The sequence below is a fragment of the Zea mays genome, chromosome 1 (genome assembly GCF_902167145.1).
Source record: "Zea mays cultivar B73 chromosome 1, Zm-B73-REFERENCE-NAM-5.0, whole genome shotgun sequence".
Classification (NCBI taxonomy): domain Eukaryota; kingdom Viridiplantae; phylum Streptophyta; class Magnoliopsida; order Poales; family Poaceae; genus Zea; species Zea mays.
In genome coordinates, this window is record NC_050096.1 from 75,382,171 (window position 1) to 75,404,195 (window position 22,025).

The window sequence follows — 22,025 nt, forward strand, 5'->3', positions numbered from 1 at the left end:
AGTCGGAAAGGCCGATCCTACACTCTTCACTAAAACTCTTGAAAATGACTTGTTTGTATGCCAAATTTATGTTGATGATATTATATTTGGGTCTACTAACGAGTCTACTTGTGAAGAATTTAGTAGGATCATGACACAAAAGTTCGAGATGTCTATGATGGGGGAGTTGAAGTATTTCTTGGGATTTCAAGTAAAGCAACTCCAAGAGGGCACCTTCCTTAGCCAAACAAAGTATACTCAAGACATTCTAAGCAAGTTTGGGATGAAGGATGCCAAACCCATCAAGACACCCATGGGAACCAATGGGCATCTCGACCTCGACGAGGGAGGTAAATCCGTGGATCAAAAGGTATACCGGTCAATGATAGGTTCTTTGCTATATTTATGTGCATCTCGACCGGATATTATGCTTTCCGTATGCATGTGTGCAAGATTCCAAGCCGACCCTAAGGAAGCTCATCTTACGGCCGTAAAACGAATCTTGAGATATTTAGTTTATACTCTTAAGTTTGGGCTTTGGTATCCTAGGGGATCCACTTTTGATTTAATCGGTTATTCCGATGCCGATTGGGCGGGGTGTAAAATTAATAGGAAGAGCACATCGGGGACTTGCCAGTTCTTGGGAAGATCCTTGGTGTCTTGGGCTTCAAAGAAGCAAAATTCCGTAGCTCTTTCTACCGCCGAAGCCGAGTACATTGCCGCAGGCCATTGTTGCGTGCAACTACTTTGGATGAGGCAAACCCTTAGGGACTACGGTTACAAATTAACCAAAGTTCCTCTTCTATGTGATAATGAGAGTGCAATCCGCATGGCGGATAATCCCGTTGAGCATAGCTGCACTAAACACATAGCCATTCGGTATCATTTTCTAAGGGATCACCAACAAAAGGGAGATATCGAGATTTCTTATATTAACACTAAAGATCAATTAGCCGATATCTTTACCAAACCACTTGAAGAACAAACTTTTAACAAACTTAGGCATGAGCTAAATATTCTTGATTCTAGGAACTTCTTTTGCTGATTTGCACACATAGCTCATTTATATACCTTTGATCATGTCTCTTTTATATGCTATGACTAATATGTTTTCAAGTCTATTTCAAACCAAGTCATAGGTGTATTGAAAGGGAATTGGAGTCTTCGGCGAAGACAAAGGCTTCCACTCCATAACTCATCCTTCGCCATCACTCCGAGCAACTCTCCATCTTTGGGGAGAAAAGGACTCCGCCTTTGGTATAATCCTCACTCATTTATTTATGACCAAAGGGGGAGAGAGAAATTCCAAGGGCTCTAATGACTCCGTTTTTGGCGATTCATGCCAAAGGGGGAGAAAGTATTAGCCCAAAGCAAAAGGACCGCACCACCACCTAATTTTAAAAAGAATTTTTCAATTGGTATGATTCTCAATTGATAAATTTCAAATTTGTACCTTATTGTGTTCAAAAGGGGGAGAAAAGTAGTATTTCAAAATTGATATATCAAAACCCTCTTGAACACTAAGAGGAGAATTTCATTTAGGGGGAGTTTTGTTTAGTCAAAGGAAAAGCATTTGAAACAAGGGGAGAAAATTTCAAATCTTGAAAATGCTTCGCAAAATCTTATTCATTTACCTTTGACTATTTGCAAAAGAACTTTGAAACGGATTTACAAAAGAATTTGCAAAAACAAAACACATGGTGCAAGCGTGGTCCAAAATGTTAAAAATGAAGAAACAATCCATGCATATCTTATAAGTATTTATATTGGCTCATTTCCAAGCAACCTTTGCACTTACATTATGCGAACTAGTTCAATTATGCACTTCTATATTTGCTTTGGTTTGTGTTGGCATCAATCACCAAAAAGGGGGAGATTGAAAGGGAATTAGGCTTACACCTATTTCCTAAATGATTTTGGTGGTTGAATTGCCCAACACAAATAATTGGACTAACTAGTTTGCTCTAGTGTATAAGTTATACAGGTACCAAAGGTTCACACTTAGCCAATAAAAAGACCAAGAATTGGGTTCAACAAAAGAGCAAAGGGATAATCGAAGTGTGCCCTGGTCTGGCGCACCGGACAGTGTCCGGTGCACCAGGGAACTCCGAGCTGAACTTCGCACCTTCGGGAATTCTTAGAGGTGCCGCGCTATAATTCACCGGACTGTCCGGTGTACACCGGACTGTCCGGTGTACACCGGACAGTGTCCGGTGCTCCAAGGAATGGCGCCTCAGGAACTCGTCAGCTTCGAGAATTCACAACGGCTAGTCCGCTATAATTCACCGGACATGTCCGGTGTGCACCGGACTGTCCGGTGAGCCAGCGGGGCAACGGCTACTTTGCACCAACGGTCACCTGCAGAGGCATTAAATGCGCGCCAGAGCGCGCAGAAGTCAGGCACGCGCGAAGAGGCGCACCGGACACTCTACAGTGCATGTCCGGTGCGCCACCGGACATCAAGGCAGGCCCAGAAGTCAGAGCTCCAACGGTCGGAACCCAACGGCTTTGGTGACGTGGCTGGCGCACCGGACATGTCCGGTGTGCACCGGACTGTCCGGTGCACCATGCGACAGACAGCCCCACCAAACGGCTAGTTTGGTGGTTGGGGCTATAAATACCCCCAACCACCCCACATTCAAGACATCCAAGTTTTCCACTTCTCAACCACTTACAAGAGCTAGGCATTCAATTCTAAACACACCCAAGTGATCAAATCCTCTCCAATTCCACACAAGGCTTTAGTGATTAGTGAGAGAGATTTGTCGTGTTCTTTTGAGCTCTTGCGCTTGGATTGCTTCTTTTCTTTCTAAGTTGTTCTAGTGATCAAAACTCAATTGTAACTAAGGCAAGAGGCACCAATTGTGTGGTGGCCCTTGCGGGGAAGCTTTGTTCCCGTTTGATTGAGAAGAAGAAGCTCACTCGGTCCGAGGGACCGTTTGAGAGAGGGAAAGGGTTGAAAGAGACCCGGTCTTTGTGACCACCTCAACGGGGAGTAGGTTTGCAAGAACCGAACCTCGGTAAAACAAATTCGCGTGTCACTCTCTTCATTCGCTTGCGATTTGTTTTGCTCCCTCTCTCGCGGACTCATTATATTTCTAACACTAACCCGGCTTGTAGTTTGTGATTAACTTTGAGATTTTCAGTTTCGCCCTATTCACCCCCCCCCCCTCTAGGCGACTTTCATTAAGCACTTGGTTCTCTAGAGCTATTGTGTATGAGTCTCAACTCATTTGGTATGTTTCCCAGCTCCGACACATCTCAAATGGTCAGTTGGGGTCCTATTTATAGCTCCCAAGTCATGAACTAGTTGATGGGAATCCATCTGCATACCGTTGGATGGTCCAACAACCTATCTTCGGACCATATCTTATGAACCTATGCATCTAGATGGTGCCACATGACATAGATATTGAATTCTAGTTGTTACAGCCTAATGACTAGTTGTGCAATGGTATGGCGCCCTTTAGTTCGATGTTCATCGGACTATGATCCATAGTTCAATGCCCTATAGCCAACTCTCAAGAGCTCCCAAGTACTGTTGGGCTAGTCCAATGACCTTCGTCGAACTATAGTCTAGGGTCCAACACCTCATACTAACCAATGGATCCATTAGTGAATAGTGTCACTATTTGGTGTAATGTTGCCTAAACTAATGGTTTGATGGTTGTGTCTGATGCCCTATCATCGGTAGGTTCAGTCTGATGCCTCCACCATATAGTTTGATGCCTCCGGTGAATAGTACAGGTCCAATGTGTCTATGACGAGAACAGTACTAGTGTATGGTCCATCTTGATCTGACAACCTCTTGTGCTTTTTGTTCTTTGTTTCTTCATGATATGTGTGTCCATCTTGATTCCATCTCATGTCTTGGACTCTTGCATGTTATTTTATATCTTCAATGAATCGTCTATTGTCTTTTTTACAATATTGATCATCTTAACCACCACATTTACTTCGTCCAAGTCAGCAAATAATATTAGTCTAAATATTTATATTGATCATCAAATACCAAAACTAACTATCAAATAAACCTCGAAACCATTTTCCTTATAGTGACAATAGTGTGCTTATCATACCATAGTGTCACACATCATATTTAATGTGATATACGAGAGCCTTATTCAAAATTCCATCACCATGGTATCATTGAGAGTATACTTTTGGCATAGCGCTTGTACCTTTAGGTGGTCATCCTACACTTCGGACATAGCCCAACTATATTCTCTAGTGTGATGGTGCTTCATAGCCAAACTATGATCTCCTTTGTTCTATTCAATGACCTCGAGCCTCTAGACCCATCCACTAGGATTATTTGAGGTTGATGAGTGTATGAAAGAAAAATGTGTCTTTGGGCCATTTCTGTATTGTTTTGGTGATTAGATGCTCAACATATTTTGTTTTGTCTAATATGAGTTCAGAGTTAAAGAGAAGCAAATTGGAGAAACAAAGGTATGATTCTAGCACTCAGTAAATTGTTTTTGTACTAACTATGTCTATTAAGTGCTAGGGATCTTCTCAAATTGAGAGAAATTAAATTGGAGAAGTTTGGCTAAGTCCAGCCAAACTTGCACCAGCATGTGGTGCACCGGACTGTCCGGTGCTAGGATGGCACGATCGGTGAACAGACCGCTCTCGGGAAAAGCCAGGGCACAGCGGTTATAATTCATCGGACTGTCCGGTGTGCACCGGACTGTCCAGTGTGCCAACCACGTGATCAGCGGGCGGCATGTGGACTCCGCCAACGGTCACCAGGTTGCACCGGACTGTCCGGTGTGCCAGCCGCGTGATCAACAGCGACTTGTGGACTCCGCCAATGGTCACCAGGTCGCACCGGACTGTCCGGTGTGCCACGGGGCCGGTGGCTGTAACGGTCGGCTTCGTCAAACAAGGAAGGGAATCACGCACTGTTCAATGTCCGGTGCGCCCACGGACAGAAGGCAACCAGAGCCTTCCAAATGGGACTCCAACGGCTCCTAGCTGCCTTGGGGCTATAAAAGGGACCCCTAGGCGCATACAACAGGTGACCAAACCTCCATTGAACATCCTACAACGCCTAGACTTCGCAAGCACGCATTCGTTTCATTGTGATTGAGAATTGAGCACTTCTTTGAGCTGTAACTCCGCTGCGTTGTTTCGTGTGCTCATTTCTTGACTTGTGTGTGTGTTGTTGCTGTGTCTCTAGTTCTTGGGTATGTTTCTATTCTCTCCCTTACTCTTGTGATTTACTTGTGATCAAATTTATAAGGGTGAGAGACTCCAACTTGTGGAGATTCCTCACAAAGGGAATACTTGAGAAAAGGAAGAAAATCGTGGTACTCAAGTTTGATCTTTGGATCACTTGAGAGGGGTTGAGTGCAACCCTTGACCGAAGGAGGTCACCACAACGTGGAGTAGGCATTGGTCGAACCACAGGATAAAATCATCGTGTCACTTGTGCATTTCTTTAGTGTGATTGTCTCTTCCATAGAGTTCTCACATATTCACTTGTGCTATTGTTCCAAAGTTTAATACACATCTTAAAGGAATAATCAAGTGAAGAGTTCTCTTTCTCTCTCTATTCACATCAACTTGGTTTTGATTTTACTAACATTTATAAACCAAGTGTGTGTTGTTTAGACTTGATTATTGCAGGACCACCTATTCACACCCCTCTAGGTGCTCTCAATGAGCTCAGGGATCTTAGAGCCCATAGAGGGCCCTGAACGACTAAGGCTAGAAAGTCTAGATGCGCACTAAAGTCTAGAGCATCATAGGGCAGCTAGTGGGGCCCTGGGTTTAGGCTAGTCTTACAGATATGATGTATGGAACAACCTTATAGCTTCGGGAGGAGATATCAAGCCCTCTGGTATGGTGTACTTTTACTGTAGCTAGTGCTAAGGTAGGTTCCTAAGCCATAGAGCCCCGAGGCACGGGTCTTACAATATCTAGGTTGGTAGTTATTTTTTATTGAGATTCTTCTAAGACATCTTGTCAGCATATCTGAAGGTATAGCCTTCCTTAGAAACTGACAAATACTATTATAGAATAGCCTCGATTCTAATTAATTCTCCTTCTGAATCAAATTTGGAAACTAGAATATATAAGACACATACGTAAAACAAATACATTAATTATTGTATGAATCAATAAAAAGGTAAAAACAAATTTTATTTTGGAAGATGGAGTACTTTTAAATATATGGAGTAGATGACCGTGAAAACCATGTAAACAGGCCGTTCATGCATCGCTCCTGAATTTCCTAGCGCTAGCATTGCGAGTCGCAGTGGCGGGAGTGATCCCTAAACCCTCTGTCTCCATTTCAAGTGCACGCTGCGGGGTGGTACACCTTAGCAATATTTCCCTTTTGTAGTGTCCTAGTTTCCACCGTAAAATACACCTTGGGCTAAGATTGCCCAAAAGCTACCTAAATGCATCGAAAGATTTCTCAAATCATCCTGCAAGCAAAGACTTAGAATATCCTGTAAAAAATGAAGCTTTTTTGCGACGAATGAAAACAATGAACTTAACATTTACAGGCATTAAGACTAGATTATTTTAATATGAGAAAAATATGATGCAACACATAGAACTCAAACTTGGAACCTGTTGTTTGCAAGAAGAATGAACTTACCACTACATCAAACATGATTTGTAGGTGTGGCTCAAGTCATAGTTGACCATAACGGGTGCTTCGCCACTGCTCTTGCGATGTTTTTTAGTAGTTAATCTATATGATACTTCATTATTACCACGTGCCAACACAGAGATATATCACTGACCATGTCCCTTGGCAGATATGTGAAAATAGAGAGATCGTTTCAAAAGATGCCCGGTCATTGTGGATTGCACCAAAGTTTGGTCCCTACATAAATCAATTAGTACATCTACGAGCAATCTGACTGAAACGAGAGCGTAGGGGACACGATGGTCGATGGCTCCAACTAAGAGGGTTTGGTTTCGAAGCCAGTTGAGAAGGATCAGGAAGATTTTTTAAGATAAATGGTTCAATATTTAAACATAATTTTCTATTTTTAGAACAACTCCGTCCTATATGAAATCAATTCAAACAATAACAAATTAGAAACCAAAACGCTATCTAAGGTGGCGTTTGATTCCAGAGTCAATTGGGATAGAACGACTCGATCTATCCACGTGAGCGATTTTGTCCGGAAGATTTTGATGAGCCAAATAGTTCAACATTTAATCATAATTTTTCATTTCTAGAACCACTCCATCCTATATAAAATCAATCCAAACAACAACGAATTGAGAGCGGAGCGGCTCCATCTAGGGCTAAACGAAATGCTCGTGGCTCATCGACTCACTCGATTTGTGGTCAGTTTGGCTCGGCTCGTATCGACTCGTTTGAATTTTTTCACGAGCTGGGCTGACAATCCTAGCTCAGTTCATTAACGAGCCAGCTCGGTTTGTAAACGAGCCATCTCGCCAGCTAAATGGGCTATCATATTTCACTAAAATAAAACTATATGCATATCATTTACATAATAATTGATGAACATGCTATATGTATGTGTGGTATCTATGGCCTATAAGTTAAACTAACGATTGATGAACTATGTATATGTGTTAAATTGGTCTATGTGAATATAATTATGTGTTAAACCGATGAACATGCATGTGAATTGTGAATTGATGAGTTGTGTTAATTTGATGTTACATTGATGTGGTTTGGAAAACTATGAGTATAATTACTATTTTCTATTGTTAAATTAGTTTGAAGTTAACTAGAAAATAAATATTGTATATATATTGTTTTTTCTGTTCTGGCTCACGAGCTAAACGAGCCAGCTCGAGCTCATAAACGAGTTGAGCCGAGCTAACTTTGTGACTTGTTATCTTAACGAGTCGAGCCAGCTCGTTAGCTTAACGAGCCAGCTCGGTTCGTACTCGTACGAGCCGACTCGATATCCAGCCCTAGCTCCATTCCACTATACTCCGGAACCAAACCCTACATAGATGACATTCCTTTCTTACATTCTGTTATGCCCAAGCTGCATAGGCCAACTTTAAAAGAACCGAATGCCCGAAGTAGAAAAACGAAATGATGCTCGGGAGCGAAGCAAGTTGCAAACTGGCAACGGAGCAGCTGCAAGCCCATAATAAAGAAATCCAAGATCCATGGGAATGGGCCTAAAGCGGCCGCTAGCCCAATTGAAGTTCTTTCACTCACCTGCCACGCACACCATCCATCATCCATGCTTCCTTCGCCTCGCCTGATGCTACAACTGCATGGACCCGCTGCAGCTCAATCAGTGCTGTAACCAGACCACAACACGAACCTGCGACTCTGCATACGATGCCGGCGTGAGCACCACCAGAGGTTCAGAGCACAACAGGCTGTGCTGGATACAGGAAAAATCTGTGCATTTGAAGGTACATACCGGTACCAAAGCAATATGCAGGTGCTCTGCAAACATACCTGTAATGAGGTATTCATAAATAAAAGGCAGCCACGATACAGCAACCTCTTCTTTTTCTACTGCTACAAGCAACTACGAGAATCCGTCAACCCACACCCTCAAAGAAAGGCAGCTAGAAGAACACTGGCACTACAATTACAGTTAAGTACAACGGCGGCGACAGGGCTCGTCCTTATCGCTGCTCACGCCCTAGTCAACAAGCACGGGATTTCACACAGCAACCTGTCGCAAAAAGGACCCAGTTTAGCATAACTTAGTATCATTGGGGAAAAAATCATAGAAGGAAAAGAACAAATACACGTTCTAACTGGCCACTTGCTAAGCTTACATTTATCATTGCCAATAGAGGTTTTTGACCTGCAATGAAGTTACAACTATTTCTCTTGATTCCACAGGTTAGTTTCTCTTAGTATTCGGCCTGTTACGCCACTTACCATCCACTTAAACATTGAGCAAAGCATAAATGCAGTTCTCTAATGCATAAACAAGCACAAATTCACAACGAGCATCATGTTAAATCGTCATATTCCAAGAAAACCTAACACAAACTGACAAATGCTTTGGTAACAATTATCACGTTCCTCCGTATAATTAGGACATCAAACTCAATATATATTCTGAGGCATCAGGTTTGGTCTATGGAGAAAAGGAGACGTATCTTCTACTTCTACCATGCAACAGTACGCTGGTAGATTGTTAACCCAATACCAAGGTGTAAAATTCAGAAGAAAGACCAAAGTATAACAAGATGAACTAAAGATTGTTAACTGAATACCAGAAATTAACAACAGGGGATCAAATCATAACACAAACACCCACTGCTCATCTACCTTTTTTATATGATCACCGGCTAGTTTAGCAGGGGCTAATTGTAAAACTCAAATGGATGGAACCTGGTTGTCAATAATCTCCCAAGGGAAATTTCAGAATCGAGAGTTTGAAGTATCAACCGTAGATAGAAAGCAAAGGATAATGCATGAATGTTACAGTTGTAGACACCTTAAAAGCACTCTGCTGTTCAAAGCAAGCACTCTGTCACGCATGGCAATAATTTCAGCACCAACTCAGATGCTTTGATCCGTATACTCGGGATCAATATATTGACTCATTAATTTAATATATTAAATCTTGAACATATAAGTACAACACTAGGCATATGCAAGTTTTTTGTGTTCATTTTATTTGAAGGTGATCTGTTTTTACCAACAAACAATGCTTAACTGAAATAAATATCCTCACAGTATTTTAGGCTCTATTATCCAGATTAACTAAAACTGACACCAAGTAGGAGTGAGGATGGAAACGGTCGGAAACGATATTTATTCGGTATTCGGTTTTTTGGTCGTTTTTCTTTGATTGCAAATAAATAGGATATAGAATCTACCATACAAGTTTGTATCCTTGTTTTTAACATTTAGCTTGTAAAGATTTATAAAAGGTAAACCTCAAATTCATCCTATATTTTCTCAAATGATAGATATAAAATTCGGTATGGATTCGAAAACAAATCCAGTGATTTTTTCACCTTTTTTGTTTTAGTGAGCAAATAATACATATAACAATTTATGCAATATTTTATTCTTATTTGTAATAATGTGTTTGATAACATAAGAAAAAATCAACATCAAATTTTATACATATCTATTTTAAAATATTAAATTTGTTCTAATAGTTTGGATTACCACTTTCATCCGAGAGAACAACATATCTTAAATGTACACAGCAACCCAAAAAACAAAACATGAACAAAAATCTCAGAAATTACTGAAGTTTATAAAAAAAAGGCTTTTTAGGTTCTAGCAGCTAGCTATCAAAATTAACTAAAACTGACACCAAGTGGGAACAAATTACAATGACTGGCCATAGACTAAACAACTGAAAAAAAAGAAACATGAACATGTTAAAGAAAAGAAAGCATAAGTATGCAAATACCTAAATCAAGTCTTGATCACTCTTCCTTTGTGCCCTCAGAATCAGAGATGGGTATCAGAGTGCATGAACCAAGGATGTGCCCATTAAGGCATACATAGTACTCAACAGAACCATCTTCCGCACCCAATCTCACGGCGGCACTACTTGGTATCATATTTGGTTGCATCAAGTCCCATAGCTTTGTCTTACAATAAGGACACATCTTATTCAAATGGAAGTTTGCCTGCCTCTCAATCAACATTTTCTTCATCTTCGACGCAGCAAACGACTTGAAGATACCCCGGAAGAGGCCCAAGTCACCTTCCTCGCCCTGGTCAAGATGTTCACAGGACTCTGAGACATACAACGCATCAGACCTGCACTGTGGCGCCAGTAAGCTCTTCCCCAATGTCCTAGAAAAACGGGTTCTGTAGACAAAGTGCCCCGGGACTGGGTCATGGATATTACTGAACAGGTCTCCACTAGGGCACCCTGCGCAATAGATAAGAAGCTTCCCTAGGGCCTTCCAGTTGCCATCAACGATATGACTTCCGTCAGAGTGCAAATCCTTCATCATCTTTGGTGCCCTGGCATGGCAGAATTCCTTCCAGAGCACCCTCTTGGCAAATTCATCGAACCACTTACATACACTTGATAAGATAGCAATCATCTTCGGGTTCCAGTTCATGTGTTTAAACACGAGATACATTGCATCCTCCCTGACATGGCCCTTGAGGCAAGCACAGCTCACGGAGTGCGTACATCGGTACCGCTTCACCACCAATGCCATTTCAGTTTCAGTCGATCAGGTCAACCGTGCCCAACCCTATATAGCCCTTCAAGGCTTCAATCTTGCTCCTGCAGCAGATCAGTACCACGTTTGAGATGTTATGTATAATTTCTTTAAAAAAAACTCGACCCCTAGGGGATTGGTATCACGAAGGCAGAAAGCCAGAAATTTCATCGACTGCAGGTCGGGAATAGGCCCTGAAAACTGGCTGCACAGGACGCTCTTGCAGCACGTATACCTCAGTAGACAGTTACACAGCGAGGGACCTTTTTCGTGCACGCCAGGATTTGGACCCTGGTCGGCAGCCTCCCAACCACAGGACCTACCATAGCGCTATTTATCATGGATGCTATTTATCATGGATTAATCAAACATCGAAACTAACAATCAGAAGATAATTAAACTAGCAAGTCAACTAGTGTACCAAAATACCAGTTTCGATATGTTTCAGCTACACTGCTGCTCGCAGGGGCGGACCCAGCCCCAGCGTATGACATGGTGCGCACATATACACCCGATAATTTATTTTGTAGTTTTTTTGCAGAAGAAATTGAAGTGTATATACATGTAATTGTGTCAGATCCGAATAGGAATAGCATACATTAGAGGTAGTGAGTGGGTTTCGAACAGCAGGAAGGAAGAGAAGGGGCGAGCATACCTGGTGGGCGCTAGTCCCCAGCGCGAAAGGGCCGAAATCCAAAGAAGACGCGGCGCCAATCACAGGCGAAGGGACCGACGAAGAACTGGCAGGGCGACGGCGCTCGTCCGCCCAGGCGTTGCCGCCAGGGAAGGAAGGCTGAGAGCGAGCGAGAGAGAGAGATGAACCGGACGGACGGGGTACGAAGGACAAGGAAAGATGAACGGAACAGGCGGAAAAAAATTTTTTTGGCTAAAGTGGAGGAAAATAGACCAGCTACTTGCATATTTAGGGCTAGTTTAGAAACTCTATTTTTTATAAATTAATTTTTCTTAGAAAAATAAAAATCTCTTAAAAAATAGGTTCCTAAACTAGTTTTTTGGTTTTATTTGGTACTCTAATAACCATTCTAATTCATATATATTAAAATAGGTTAGACTGTAAATTAGTTTAATTTATATCTAATATACCTTAATACATGTAGTCATGTAGATTTAGATGAATACTAAAGTATCAAACAAGACCTTAAAGTGTTAACCTTGTACATGTGAAATCCTTACGAAAATCAGTTTACTTTTATAAAAAAAAATAATATAGAAACATAAAAAGTTCTACGCTTCAACCATATCCTTAAGCTGTTTGGACGACGTTTAGACAAATATCGTATAAAGATATCATTTATAATCAAAGATATATAAAAATGTGGTTTATGAGGGGAAAAGCCGAAAAGGCTTAAGATGAGAGTTTCTAAGGTTCAATTTAGCAAAGCTCCATCCCCAGCCATTTCACAATCCGCAGATCTCTACCGAACATTTAAAATATAATTAGATTCTGGTAGAGAACTAAGAAGAATCACTTCTCTATTTATACTAAGTTGGAAGCTTGTGGCTCACGCCGGATAGCTTTGTCAAACCATCTAAAACTTCGAAAAGATCGTTATAAAATCATAGTTTTAAACGAGGAGGTTTATTGTATCTAACCACCTAGCAGATTTTGAAACCCAAAATATCTTAATAAAACATAGTATATTTATTCAATACTCTTAGAATACTTTGCATCCAAATGCTATGACGATCTTCTAAAACCAGTTTGAGACATCTTGAGGAAGCAAGAAACACATTTATTTCTCATGTTTTGTGCTACGTCCAGCCCTTGAAATGTATCATTTGGCATACGCAAGCATCGTTTGCGTAGATAAGCTACAACCGTCAAACGTAAAGATTTGGACATATATAAAAGCTATTAATTCCTTGTGTTTTGTGGTATACATGGTGCCTCACACGCATCCAATGTGAACGTTCAACGAACGCAAACATCACTTTCGATGTAAGGACTTGTTTGGTTTGACATCACGCAAACTTTCATGCTAGACAATATTCTTAGGCAATAGGTTTTAGTTGCCCAAGGTTAGATTTGTTGCCTAGTGAAAGTAGTCTAGCTTAGGATCCAATCCATAATAACCCTTAGATGCATCAAAACAACCAGACTCTATCTAGCCAGGTTGTTCAAGTAGAATTTGGTTATGTATACAAGCTAATTTCCAAATGTGTTCCACACATCTAGGGCACAAACATCTATGACACATGTTGGCTAAATCCCTCTTCATCTAGTTGGCTTAGAGGGGGAAAGTACACACCTTGTTGGTATGGATCTCAACATAGGAAAGTAGAATACACAAAAAACATATAACTAACATAGAGAAACACCATTGCCCACCCCAAATGTGAATATAAAGAATCACTAAATTAATCATAAAAAGAGTAAAAATCTATCAAAAGAATCATTTTTGGGATGAATCGAGTGAAAGAAAAACTACCTAACTGCTCGGAGAGTCTCAAGATCGCTACTTCTAGCCTCTATGTCCTTGCCTCCAAACCTCCCACTAGATCTATCAGGGTCAGACGCAAGAAATTACATAAACACCTCCATTATTTGGGCCCTCTATACAAGCTAAGGTGCATAAGAAGGGTTGTTTTAGGCTTGAAGAGGTTTGTTGGTTGATGGCTCGCTTGGTTGACTCCGTTATATAGAGGGGTGTTATGTCTCAACTTGTTTCTACTTTCTATATGTAACTTTTTAAGTTTTGTCATTTTACCTATATTTATTTATTATTTTGTAGGGACATCGTCATCAAGGATGGAAACCTATTTATGCATATTTTAAAATTATTTAAGAAAAAATACATAGCCAAATTAGTAGGTTAAAAAGGAAAGTAACAATGATAAGTCATACTGGGATGAATTGTGGAAACATATTCATCAATATTCATGATGAAGCACCCTGATCCAAAGATCAATGAAAACCATAATGTATTGAATAACAGAAACATATTTTTTGGAACAATACATCATAAGATAAGTGGAACCAAGTACATACAAGCTTTGAATGGAAAACTAAATACTACAATGGCATCAATCGCACGATGATCGCTATCGCAGTCAATAAGATGATAATGAGAATCAACAATGTGTGAAGAACAAGATCCTCATCCATCATATCTCAATTGTGCAGATATGATCCTACTCAAAGTCTTCTAGCACGAAGTCGGGATTCTCTAGAGGGTAGCAACAACAGTTGAGTATAAAACGTACTCAGGAAGCTACACCTCACCATAGAGGGGATTTACGAGGTATGATGCATGCCATGATAAAAAAAATAATACTACATGTATAACAATGCAAACCAAGTGCCTCACCTAGAGACACTCTCATCTGGGTCATGGGATAGCTCATCTAGTTGTAAGGACCACATCGTAACTTGGCCAAATCTATAAGAACAGACTTTTTAAAAGGATCAATACACTTTGCAGAGATCGTACAATATACCCACACACTTGGGACAGGCTCCAACGAATCGCCCAATGAAAACCAATGCCCAACCATAGTGAACACAATCATGTTAGACAATATTCTCGTGGCATGACCATGCTCAGTCTATATGACTATACCCATGCACAAAGCTATCCACCGAGAGTGACACACTGAGCCAACTAATGGGATTAAGGTTAGGCCATGCCCACATAGGGACATGAAGTGAGCTAGGTGAGACGTCAAAACGAATTGTCCATTGTTTACTGTTCATGTGTCTGATGTGGCAACCAACCCAACACCAGGCACATATAGTGAGTCAGGCCCAAAGCACTTGAGTCATGGCCCTATAAATAGCTCCTATATAGTGGCCCTTATCTACTGCACACTAGGTGTGATGGTGTGACCCACAAACATGAAATGTCGTGCTTCAAGCTCTAGCCTGGCTGGCCAGCGGAAACTACCATAAGGCTAGATAGTCCATTGTTGATTTTTTCCGGTGAATAGGGCCAATGTCAGTCCGATGCCAAACCCTAGGCTTAGTTTGGGGCTCGTGAACAGTTTTCCATACAAAGGTTGGATAGTCCACCATTACCAAAACAATAACCCTTCAAGGCTACTCTTCGTTGTTTTTGCACCATGGCTTTTGCCACCATTCTCAACTAATCTCAAGACATTTTACAAACATTTGAAAGCATGCCAGCCTCAGGTGTTGTCATGCGGGACAACCACCACCTTAAGTCCATATTAGAATTTTCAAAATAATTTCACAAAGGTTTTCAAACTCTTTTCAATCGCCACTTGATCCTAGAAACACATGCAAAGTTAGATCACTAAAATGGCACTAGATGACTGATATAGAAAAAGTTTGTCCCTCTCAATAGTACGGTCATCTATTCTAAACCCAGTCAAATCACTTCTCTACTCAACCTTAGACTGATGAAATGAAATGTCCTATAAATATAACTTTGCCTTGCACATTATGTTTCATATCCATGTTGGTGATGCTACATAAACATTCAACCTCCATCCAGCCACTTAATAAACAAAAATCAACATTTGGCTTGATCTTCATGTGAAATGATATGATCCACTTCATGTCATAATGTGGCCTTATTGGTCCATCGACAACAACTTTGCTTGCTCTTCACCATTTACTTAGTCCATTTGCGCCAAGTCCTTCCTCAAGCTTCTTCGCCACATGAGGTCCACCGCTCCAAAGCCTCCGACTTCTTCACACTTGCAACCTAGTCCATCATAGCCAAGCCATGTATCTTGATCTTATCCAACTATTCACATGACACCATGTCATGGCTCATATACAATGAGCTCCTTCATCCACACTACTTAAGTGTAGTAATAAGCCCGAGCCACTTCACCATCATGGCTTAAGTTTATCACACTAGTGTACTTGTGGACTAATCACCTCTGTATCTCACATCAGACATATATTAGTCCACCTAGATTATCACTCAATTACCAAAATCAAACTAGAACCTTTCAACTGATATGTGTAGGATGTCCCCAGTTGATTGTTGGCTAGTGCCACAGGTTTGTGTGATCTTGCCAACTAAAATTGTGTAGGTGAGCTCCCACTTTCTCAACACCTTAGACATAACTTGCATAGGATTTTTGTAGGGTGTTTTTGATAAATAGAGGAGTGTAGTCTTGGCTATACCAAATTTCACGTTTGTTTCGGTTAGCCAATACATTTATGTTTCAGAAAGCACTATTTGTCGGCGTTTCGAACCCGGGGGGTCCCTGGACCGACGAGTAAATTGTCGCCGCGTGCCCCAGCCCAGATGGGTCGGCGCGAGACGGAACGCGAAGGGGGGAAGAAGCCGGAGGGAGACAGGCGTGGGAGGTGGAACCCGCGGCCTTCGTGTTAGCCCCGCGCCCAGGTCGGGTGCGCTTGCAGTAGGGGGTTACAAGCGTCCACGCGGGAGGGAGCAAACGGCCTTGCGCGAGCGCCGTCCCGTCCTTCCCCGTGCGGCCAACCCTCTGTTAAGAGGGCCCTGGACCTCCCTTTTATAGGTGTAAGGAGAGGATCCAGGTGTACAATGGGGGGTGTTGCAGTGTGCTAACATGTCTAGCGGAGGAGAGCTAGCGCCCTAAGTACATGCCATCATGGCAGCCGGAGAAGTTTTGGCACCCAATTCGTGTGGTGTCGTGGCCATCGGAGGAGCGCTGAAGCCTAGCGGAAGGACAGCTGTCGGGGCTGTCGAGTCCTTGCTGACGTCCTCTTGTTCGTAAGGGGGCTGAGAGCCGCCGTCGTAATAGAGCATGCGGGGCGCCATCATCACTTGTTTAGCGGAGCGAGCCAGATGGGACGCCGGTCTTGTTCCCCATAGCCTAAGTCAGCTTGGGGTAGGGTAATGATGGCGCCTCCTGTGACGTGGTCAGTCCGAGCCCTGAGTTGGGCGAGGCGGAGGCTCCTCCGAGGTCGAGGTCGAGTCTGTCTTCCAAGGCCGAGGTCGAGTCCGAGCCCCTGGGTCGGGCGAGACGGAGACCGTCGGCTGAGGCTAGGGCTAAGTCCGAGCCCTAGGGTTGGGCGAAGCGGAGTTCGTCGTCTTCCGGGGCTGAGCCCGAGTCCAAGCCCTGGGGTCGGGCGAAGCGGAGTTCGTCGTCTTCCGGGGCTGAGCCCGAGTCCAAGCCCTAGGGTCGGGCGAAGCAGAGTTCGTCGTCTTCCGGGGCTGAGCCCGAGTCTGAGCCCTGGGGTCGGGCGAAGCGGAGTTCGTCGTCTTCCGGGGCTAAGCCCGAGTCCGAGCCCTGGGGTCGGGCAAAGCGGAGTTCGTCGTCTTCCTGGGCTGAGCCCGAGTCCGAGCCCTGGGGTCGGGCGAAGCGGAGTCCGTCGTCTTCCGGAGCTGAGCCCGAGTCCGAGCCCTGGGGTCAGGCGAAGCGGAGTCCGTCGTCTTCCGGGGCTGAGCCCGAGTCCGAGCCCTGGGGTCGGGCGAAGCGGAGTTCGTCGTCTTCCGGGGCTGAGCCCGAGTCCGAGCCCTAGGGTCGGGCGAAGCGGAGTTTCCTATGGCGCCTGAGGCCGGACTTGGTTGCTGACAGTCTCACTCTGTCGAGTGGCACAGCAGTCGGGGCGGCGCAGGCGGCGCTGTCCCCTTGTTAGGCCGGTCAGTGGAGCGGCGAAGTGACTACGGTCACTTCGGCTCTGTCGTCTGGAGGGCGCGCGTCAGGATAAAGGTGTCAGGCCACCTTTGCATTAAATGCCCCTGCGATTCGGTCAGTTGGCGTAGCGACTTGGCCAAGGTTGCTTCTTGGTGAAGACTGGGCCTCGGGCGAGCCGAAGGTGTGTCCGCTGCTGGAGGGGGTCCTCGGGCGAGACGTAAATCCTCCGGGGTCGGCTGCCCTTGCCCGAGGCTGGGCTCGGGCGAGGCGTGATCGCGTCCCTCGAATGAACCGATCCTGGACTTAATCGCACCCATCAGGCCTTTGCAACTTTGTGCTAATGGGGGTTACCAGCTGAGATTTAGGAGTCTTGAGGGTACCCCTAATTATGGTCCCCGACAGTAGCCCCCGAGCCTCGAAGGGAGTGTTAATACTCGCTTGGAGGCTTTTGTCGCACTTTTTTGCAAGGGGACCAGCCTTTCTCGGTTGCGTTTTGTTCCAGTGGGTGCGCGCGAGCGCACTCGCCGGGTGTAGCCCCCGAGGCCTCGGAGGAGTGGGTTGACTCCTTCGAGGTCTTAATGTATTTCGCAACGCTTTGGCCGGTCTGGTTGTTCCCTCATGCGAGCTAGCCGTAGCCCGGGTGCACGGTCGGGTCCCAAGTTCTCGGGCTGGTATGTTGACGCTGTCAACGGATTGGCCGGAGCCGGGTTTGCGAGAGTAGCCCCCGAGCCTCCGCACAGGGCGAGAGGACGGTCAAGGACAGACTCGGCTTTTTTCGTATGCCCCTGCGTCGCCTTTCTGCAAGGAGGAGGGGGGGAAAGCGCCATGTTGCCCTTGGAGGGCGCCGAACATGGTGTCTCCAGTGAGCTGCTGACGGGTAATCCGAGTGGACGCCTGTGCCCCATTTGTTAGGGGTCGACTAGAGGCCCAGAGGCGCGCTCCAAAAGTACCTGCTGGTGATCTGCCGGACCCAGTCCCCTTTTGACAGGGTCCGAGGGCTCGATGCCTCCCTCTGATGGGATTCCGTTACAAGATCGTTCCTGCTGGTCTCGGAAATGTCCTAGGGTACCTCGGGAGCATAGCCTGAGCCTTGGTTATGTATCGAACGTACTCGGGGTCATCCCTCGCTCTGTGTCTGAGGCGGCTGTGAACCCTTCGTGGGCCAGTCTACGAACCCCTGATCAGTAGTGGGCACGGAGCCCGAGTGGTCTGAGGCGGCCGTTGAACCCTTCCGAGGGGCCGGCCCTCGAACCTCTGACCAGTAGTGGGCGCGGAGCCCGAGCGCTCTGAGGCGGCTGTTGAACCCTTCCGAGGGGCCAGCCTTCGAACCTCTGATCAGTAGGGGGGCTCGGGGCCCGTTTCCTTCGCGGAGAAGGATCCCTTTCGGGGTATCCCCCTTTCCCGGTCCCTGTTGTAAGAGAGAGAAAGAGGAAAAGGAAAAGGACACGAAATCAAAATGACGTGGGGTACCTTTTTTGACGCGGTCATTATGGCGAAGGCGAAGTGTCGCTTGCTTCTCCTGCCAAAGGTGCCGCCTGTCCCGTCGTGGAGTTAATGCGACGGGGCGAGTGGTTCGCGGAGCAGCCGTTGCGCGTGTGCGGGCCGTTCGAGGAATGGAACACGGGCGCGCCGTCTTCACGCCGTGGGAGAGGGTTCTCTCGCTGTTCCACGAGGGGACGTGAGCTTGGCTGACGACGTGACCGCTGCTTCCGCCCGCCTGCTTCCACCATTACTGCCGGCCCATTTGTGGCCGCATCGACCGTCGCGCCTTCTCCCGCGGCTGACCGGCCCATGACCGATGCGCCTGGCTGGCAATGTTGGGTCATACGCAGGGTTGCCTCGAGTCGTGGTACTGGTTCCGCAGTCAAGGAGGCGCGGTAGTGGCGCGAGGGGCGGTGCAGTTGCTCGCACGTAGCAACCGGCGCGCCGGTTGCATGACGTGTGGGCCTGGGCCTCCATGCTGGGCGCGTTGGAGTCGAAGGGGTGCGCCCACTCGGCGTGGTTGCGTGCCGACTGCATGGCTGTCCACCCTTTCACCCGCTGGTCTGGGCGAAAGTGGAGGAATGCTTGTAACCGCTGGGCAGTTGCATGCACTGCGCGCGGCGGTTTGGCTCCTTCTGCCCTGGACCAGCTTGCATGACGCGTGGGGCCCAGCCCCCGTGTCGTAGGGGGAAGACCTTGGAGCATGTTGGAGAAGACTCAGCCCGCGATGGCTGAGGACGCAAGTGGGGAGAGTCGCCTTTAAAAGGAGGGTGACCCCCTTGAAAGGCGACCATGTCTTCGCGTTCCCTTATACGTCGTGTCTTTCCACCTTCCGAGCCCCCAGATGGGGAACGCCCGCAATCCTTCCGCCTTGTCGTTGGAGGGACGCAACTTCGAGGAAGTTGGTACCTTTCAGCCATCGTTCGGCTTCAAAGATTTTCATCAGGCAGCCCGGCCGCATCCCCTCACCGGTGGTCACCCAAGATGGTGGCCACCAGCTCGATGGTGGGGAGAAGCGAACCGGGCCGCGGCCTCTGCCCCTCCCTCAGCTTCAAGGATGTTCATCATCAGTGCTAGGGAGGGGAGTGCGCTGAGTTGGGGTCGGTTTCTGCGCGGGCAGCGGCCCGCTCCTTCCCTCAGTGATCGGGGGGAAGGGCGTTCGCCGTTCGTGGCGCTGGCAGCTGCCGCGTGCCCGGCTCTCTGACCTGAGCGGCTTCGGAGCCGCTTCCGATGCCGCCTTCCGCCACGACAGCCGGAAGAGGTTTCTCCGCCGACAAGATAGCCGGTGCCGCCTCCGGGCTGACCTCCAACTCTACGGCCTTCTGCTCGTCCTTGCCTCTCGAGTGAGGAAGTGGGCGAGGGCCCCATGGCAGCAGCATCCGCCCTGAGGTCATCGCTGCTGCTGTTCGACCCCTCGGAGCAGAAGTCGTCGTCGTTGTCGGAGCGGGCGGCGGCGTGCCACCCGTCGGCCTTCTGTTGCTCCGCAGGCCCCCCTATCGTGTGGGGTTGTTCGTACCTGCGGAGGTGGAACCGGAGTTCCGTTTGTAATGGCACTTTGAGTGCCGGTGTCTTGTTCATTGCGGCTGTCGGGGCCTGAACATGTATGTATTTTTGGCGCGGAGCCGTGTTTTTTCTTCATTTTGAGCACTAAGACTCGCTTGTCGACTATTTGAACCGCTTCACCAAGCGTGAGTCGCCTCGTGCAAAGGTGACGAGTGAGGTATCCGTATCCCGGAGGCGTAGGAGTCCCTCGGCTCGGTCGGCCTTGCTGTCCGAGGCTTCTCTTGCTCAGTTAAAGGAACCCTCGGCCGCTCTTCGATGAGCCGAAGCTGGAGGTAGCGGTGTCAGCACGGACAGAGGCAGAGTTGGCTCGAAAAGAAGATTTGGTCGGCCAGAGCCTGGCCGGGTCGTCCACTGGCGGGACCGACGCCGGAGTTGAGCTGCCGAGGCCACGAGCCGGGCTGATGTCCTCGGGGGACGGCTGGCTGAGGCTTCGGGGTGGCCGGCCGAGCCGTCTGCTTGAGCCGGATTCCTGAAGAAGACCCCGTCGGCGCTGGTCCAGGCGTGGTGCTGCTGTCATCCTTCGGGGTGGAGGTCCTCCAACCGTGTCGCCGTCCGAGGCTAGGTCAGACCCCGCTGTTGGGGACTTGTTCTCAAATGCTATGAATTAAGAACAAGGCAACACAAAATGTTAAATGTCAATATCCTTCGTCCTTCGAAGCATTATTTCCCTAAGGATATAATGATTTTCGGACGAAGGTTACGAAGGACATACCTTCATAAGTTCATTATATAGTGACGAAGGATAAAATATAAAGAATATAAAAGACAACATAAATAATTATATATTACTCATCAGACATAAACAAAAACATTATTGAATTACAAGTGTACCTCCGATTGAAAGGAGATGAAAGTACAAGCGTGACGCAAAAAGCGAATGCCAAGTCAGCGTGAACAGTACGGGGGTACTGTTCACCTATTTATAGGCACGGGACACAACCCATACAAAATTACATTCATGCCCTTTACACTTGGTAATAATTCTATAGTAATCTGTCGAGGTCTAAATAGCCTTTTCATCTTTAAGTCGGTTTCACTTTTTGTTGTCGCGCCGAAGCTTTCCTGCTCACACCTTCGGCGCTGTATCAACCTTCGTATTACTCTGGTCTACTGTGATGCCGACTTGAATCTGAAGATACCTGTTCACACATTATACTCCAGAAATACTGTTAAATCCTGTTTTTGAGGACCTTCGGAGGCCGAAGGTCCCCAACAGTAGCCCCTCGCAATATTAATTTGTTTAAAATAATAAATTTAGATTGCGACATGGACGAAGGCTTTTCGCCGAAGGTCCGAAAAAACACCTTCCCTTTGCT

At 46.0% G+C, this 22,025-nt stretch overlaps 1 protein-coding gene across 2 annotated transcripts; it reads right to left on the bottom strand.

Moving 5' to 3' along the window:
* Positions 1–8,038: 8,038 nt before the first annotated feature.
* Positions 8,039–12,026, bottom strand: LOC100285216 (uncharacterized). Of its 2 annotated transcripts, XR_566305.4 has the most exons (4): positions 11,762–12,026; positions 10,335–11,171; positions 8,364–8,624; positions 8,039–8,269 (listed from the first exon to the last, which is right to left on the bottom strand). XR_566305.4 is itself a non-coding variant. In NM_001158110.1 (3 exons), the coding sequence occupies exon 2, from the start codon at positions 11,101–11,103 to the stop codon at positions 10,351–10,353; it is 753 nt and encodes a 250-aa protein (NP_001151582.1). In that variant the 5' UTR covers positions 11,104–11,171; positions 11,762–11,924; the 3' UTR covers positions 8,399–8,624; positions 10,335–10,350. The 2 variants fall into 2 exon arrangements, 1 of the variants encoding a protein (NP_001151582.1); NM_001158110.1 differs by lacking the exon at positions 8,039–8,269 and having other exon boundaries at positions 8,399–8,624; positions 11,762–11,924.
* Between the last annotated feature and the right edge of the window lie 9,999 nt (positions 12,027–22,025).

What these genes read in the sequence shown, in the direction of transcription:
- LOC100285216 (NM_001158110.1), bottom strand. Translation starts at nt 11,103, where the DNA reads ATGGCATTGGTGGTGAAGCGGTACCGATGTACGCACTCCGTGAGCTGT.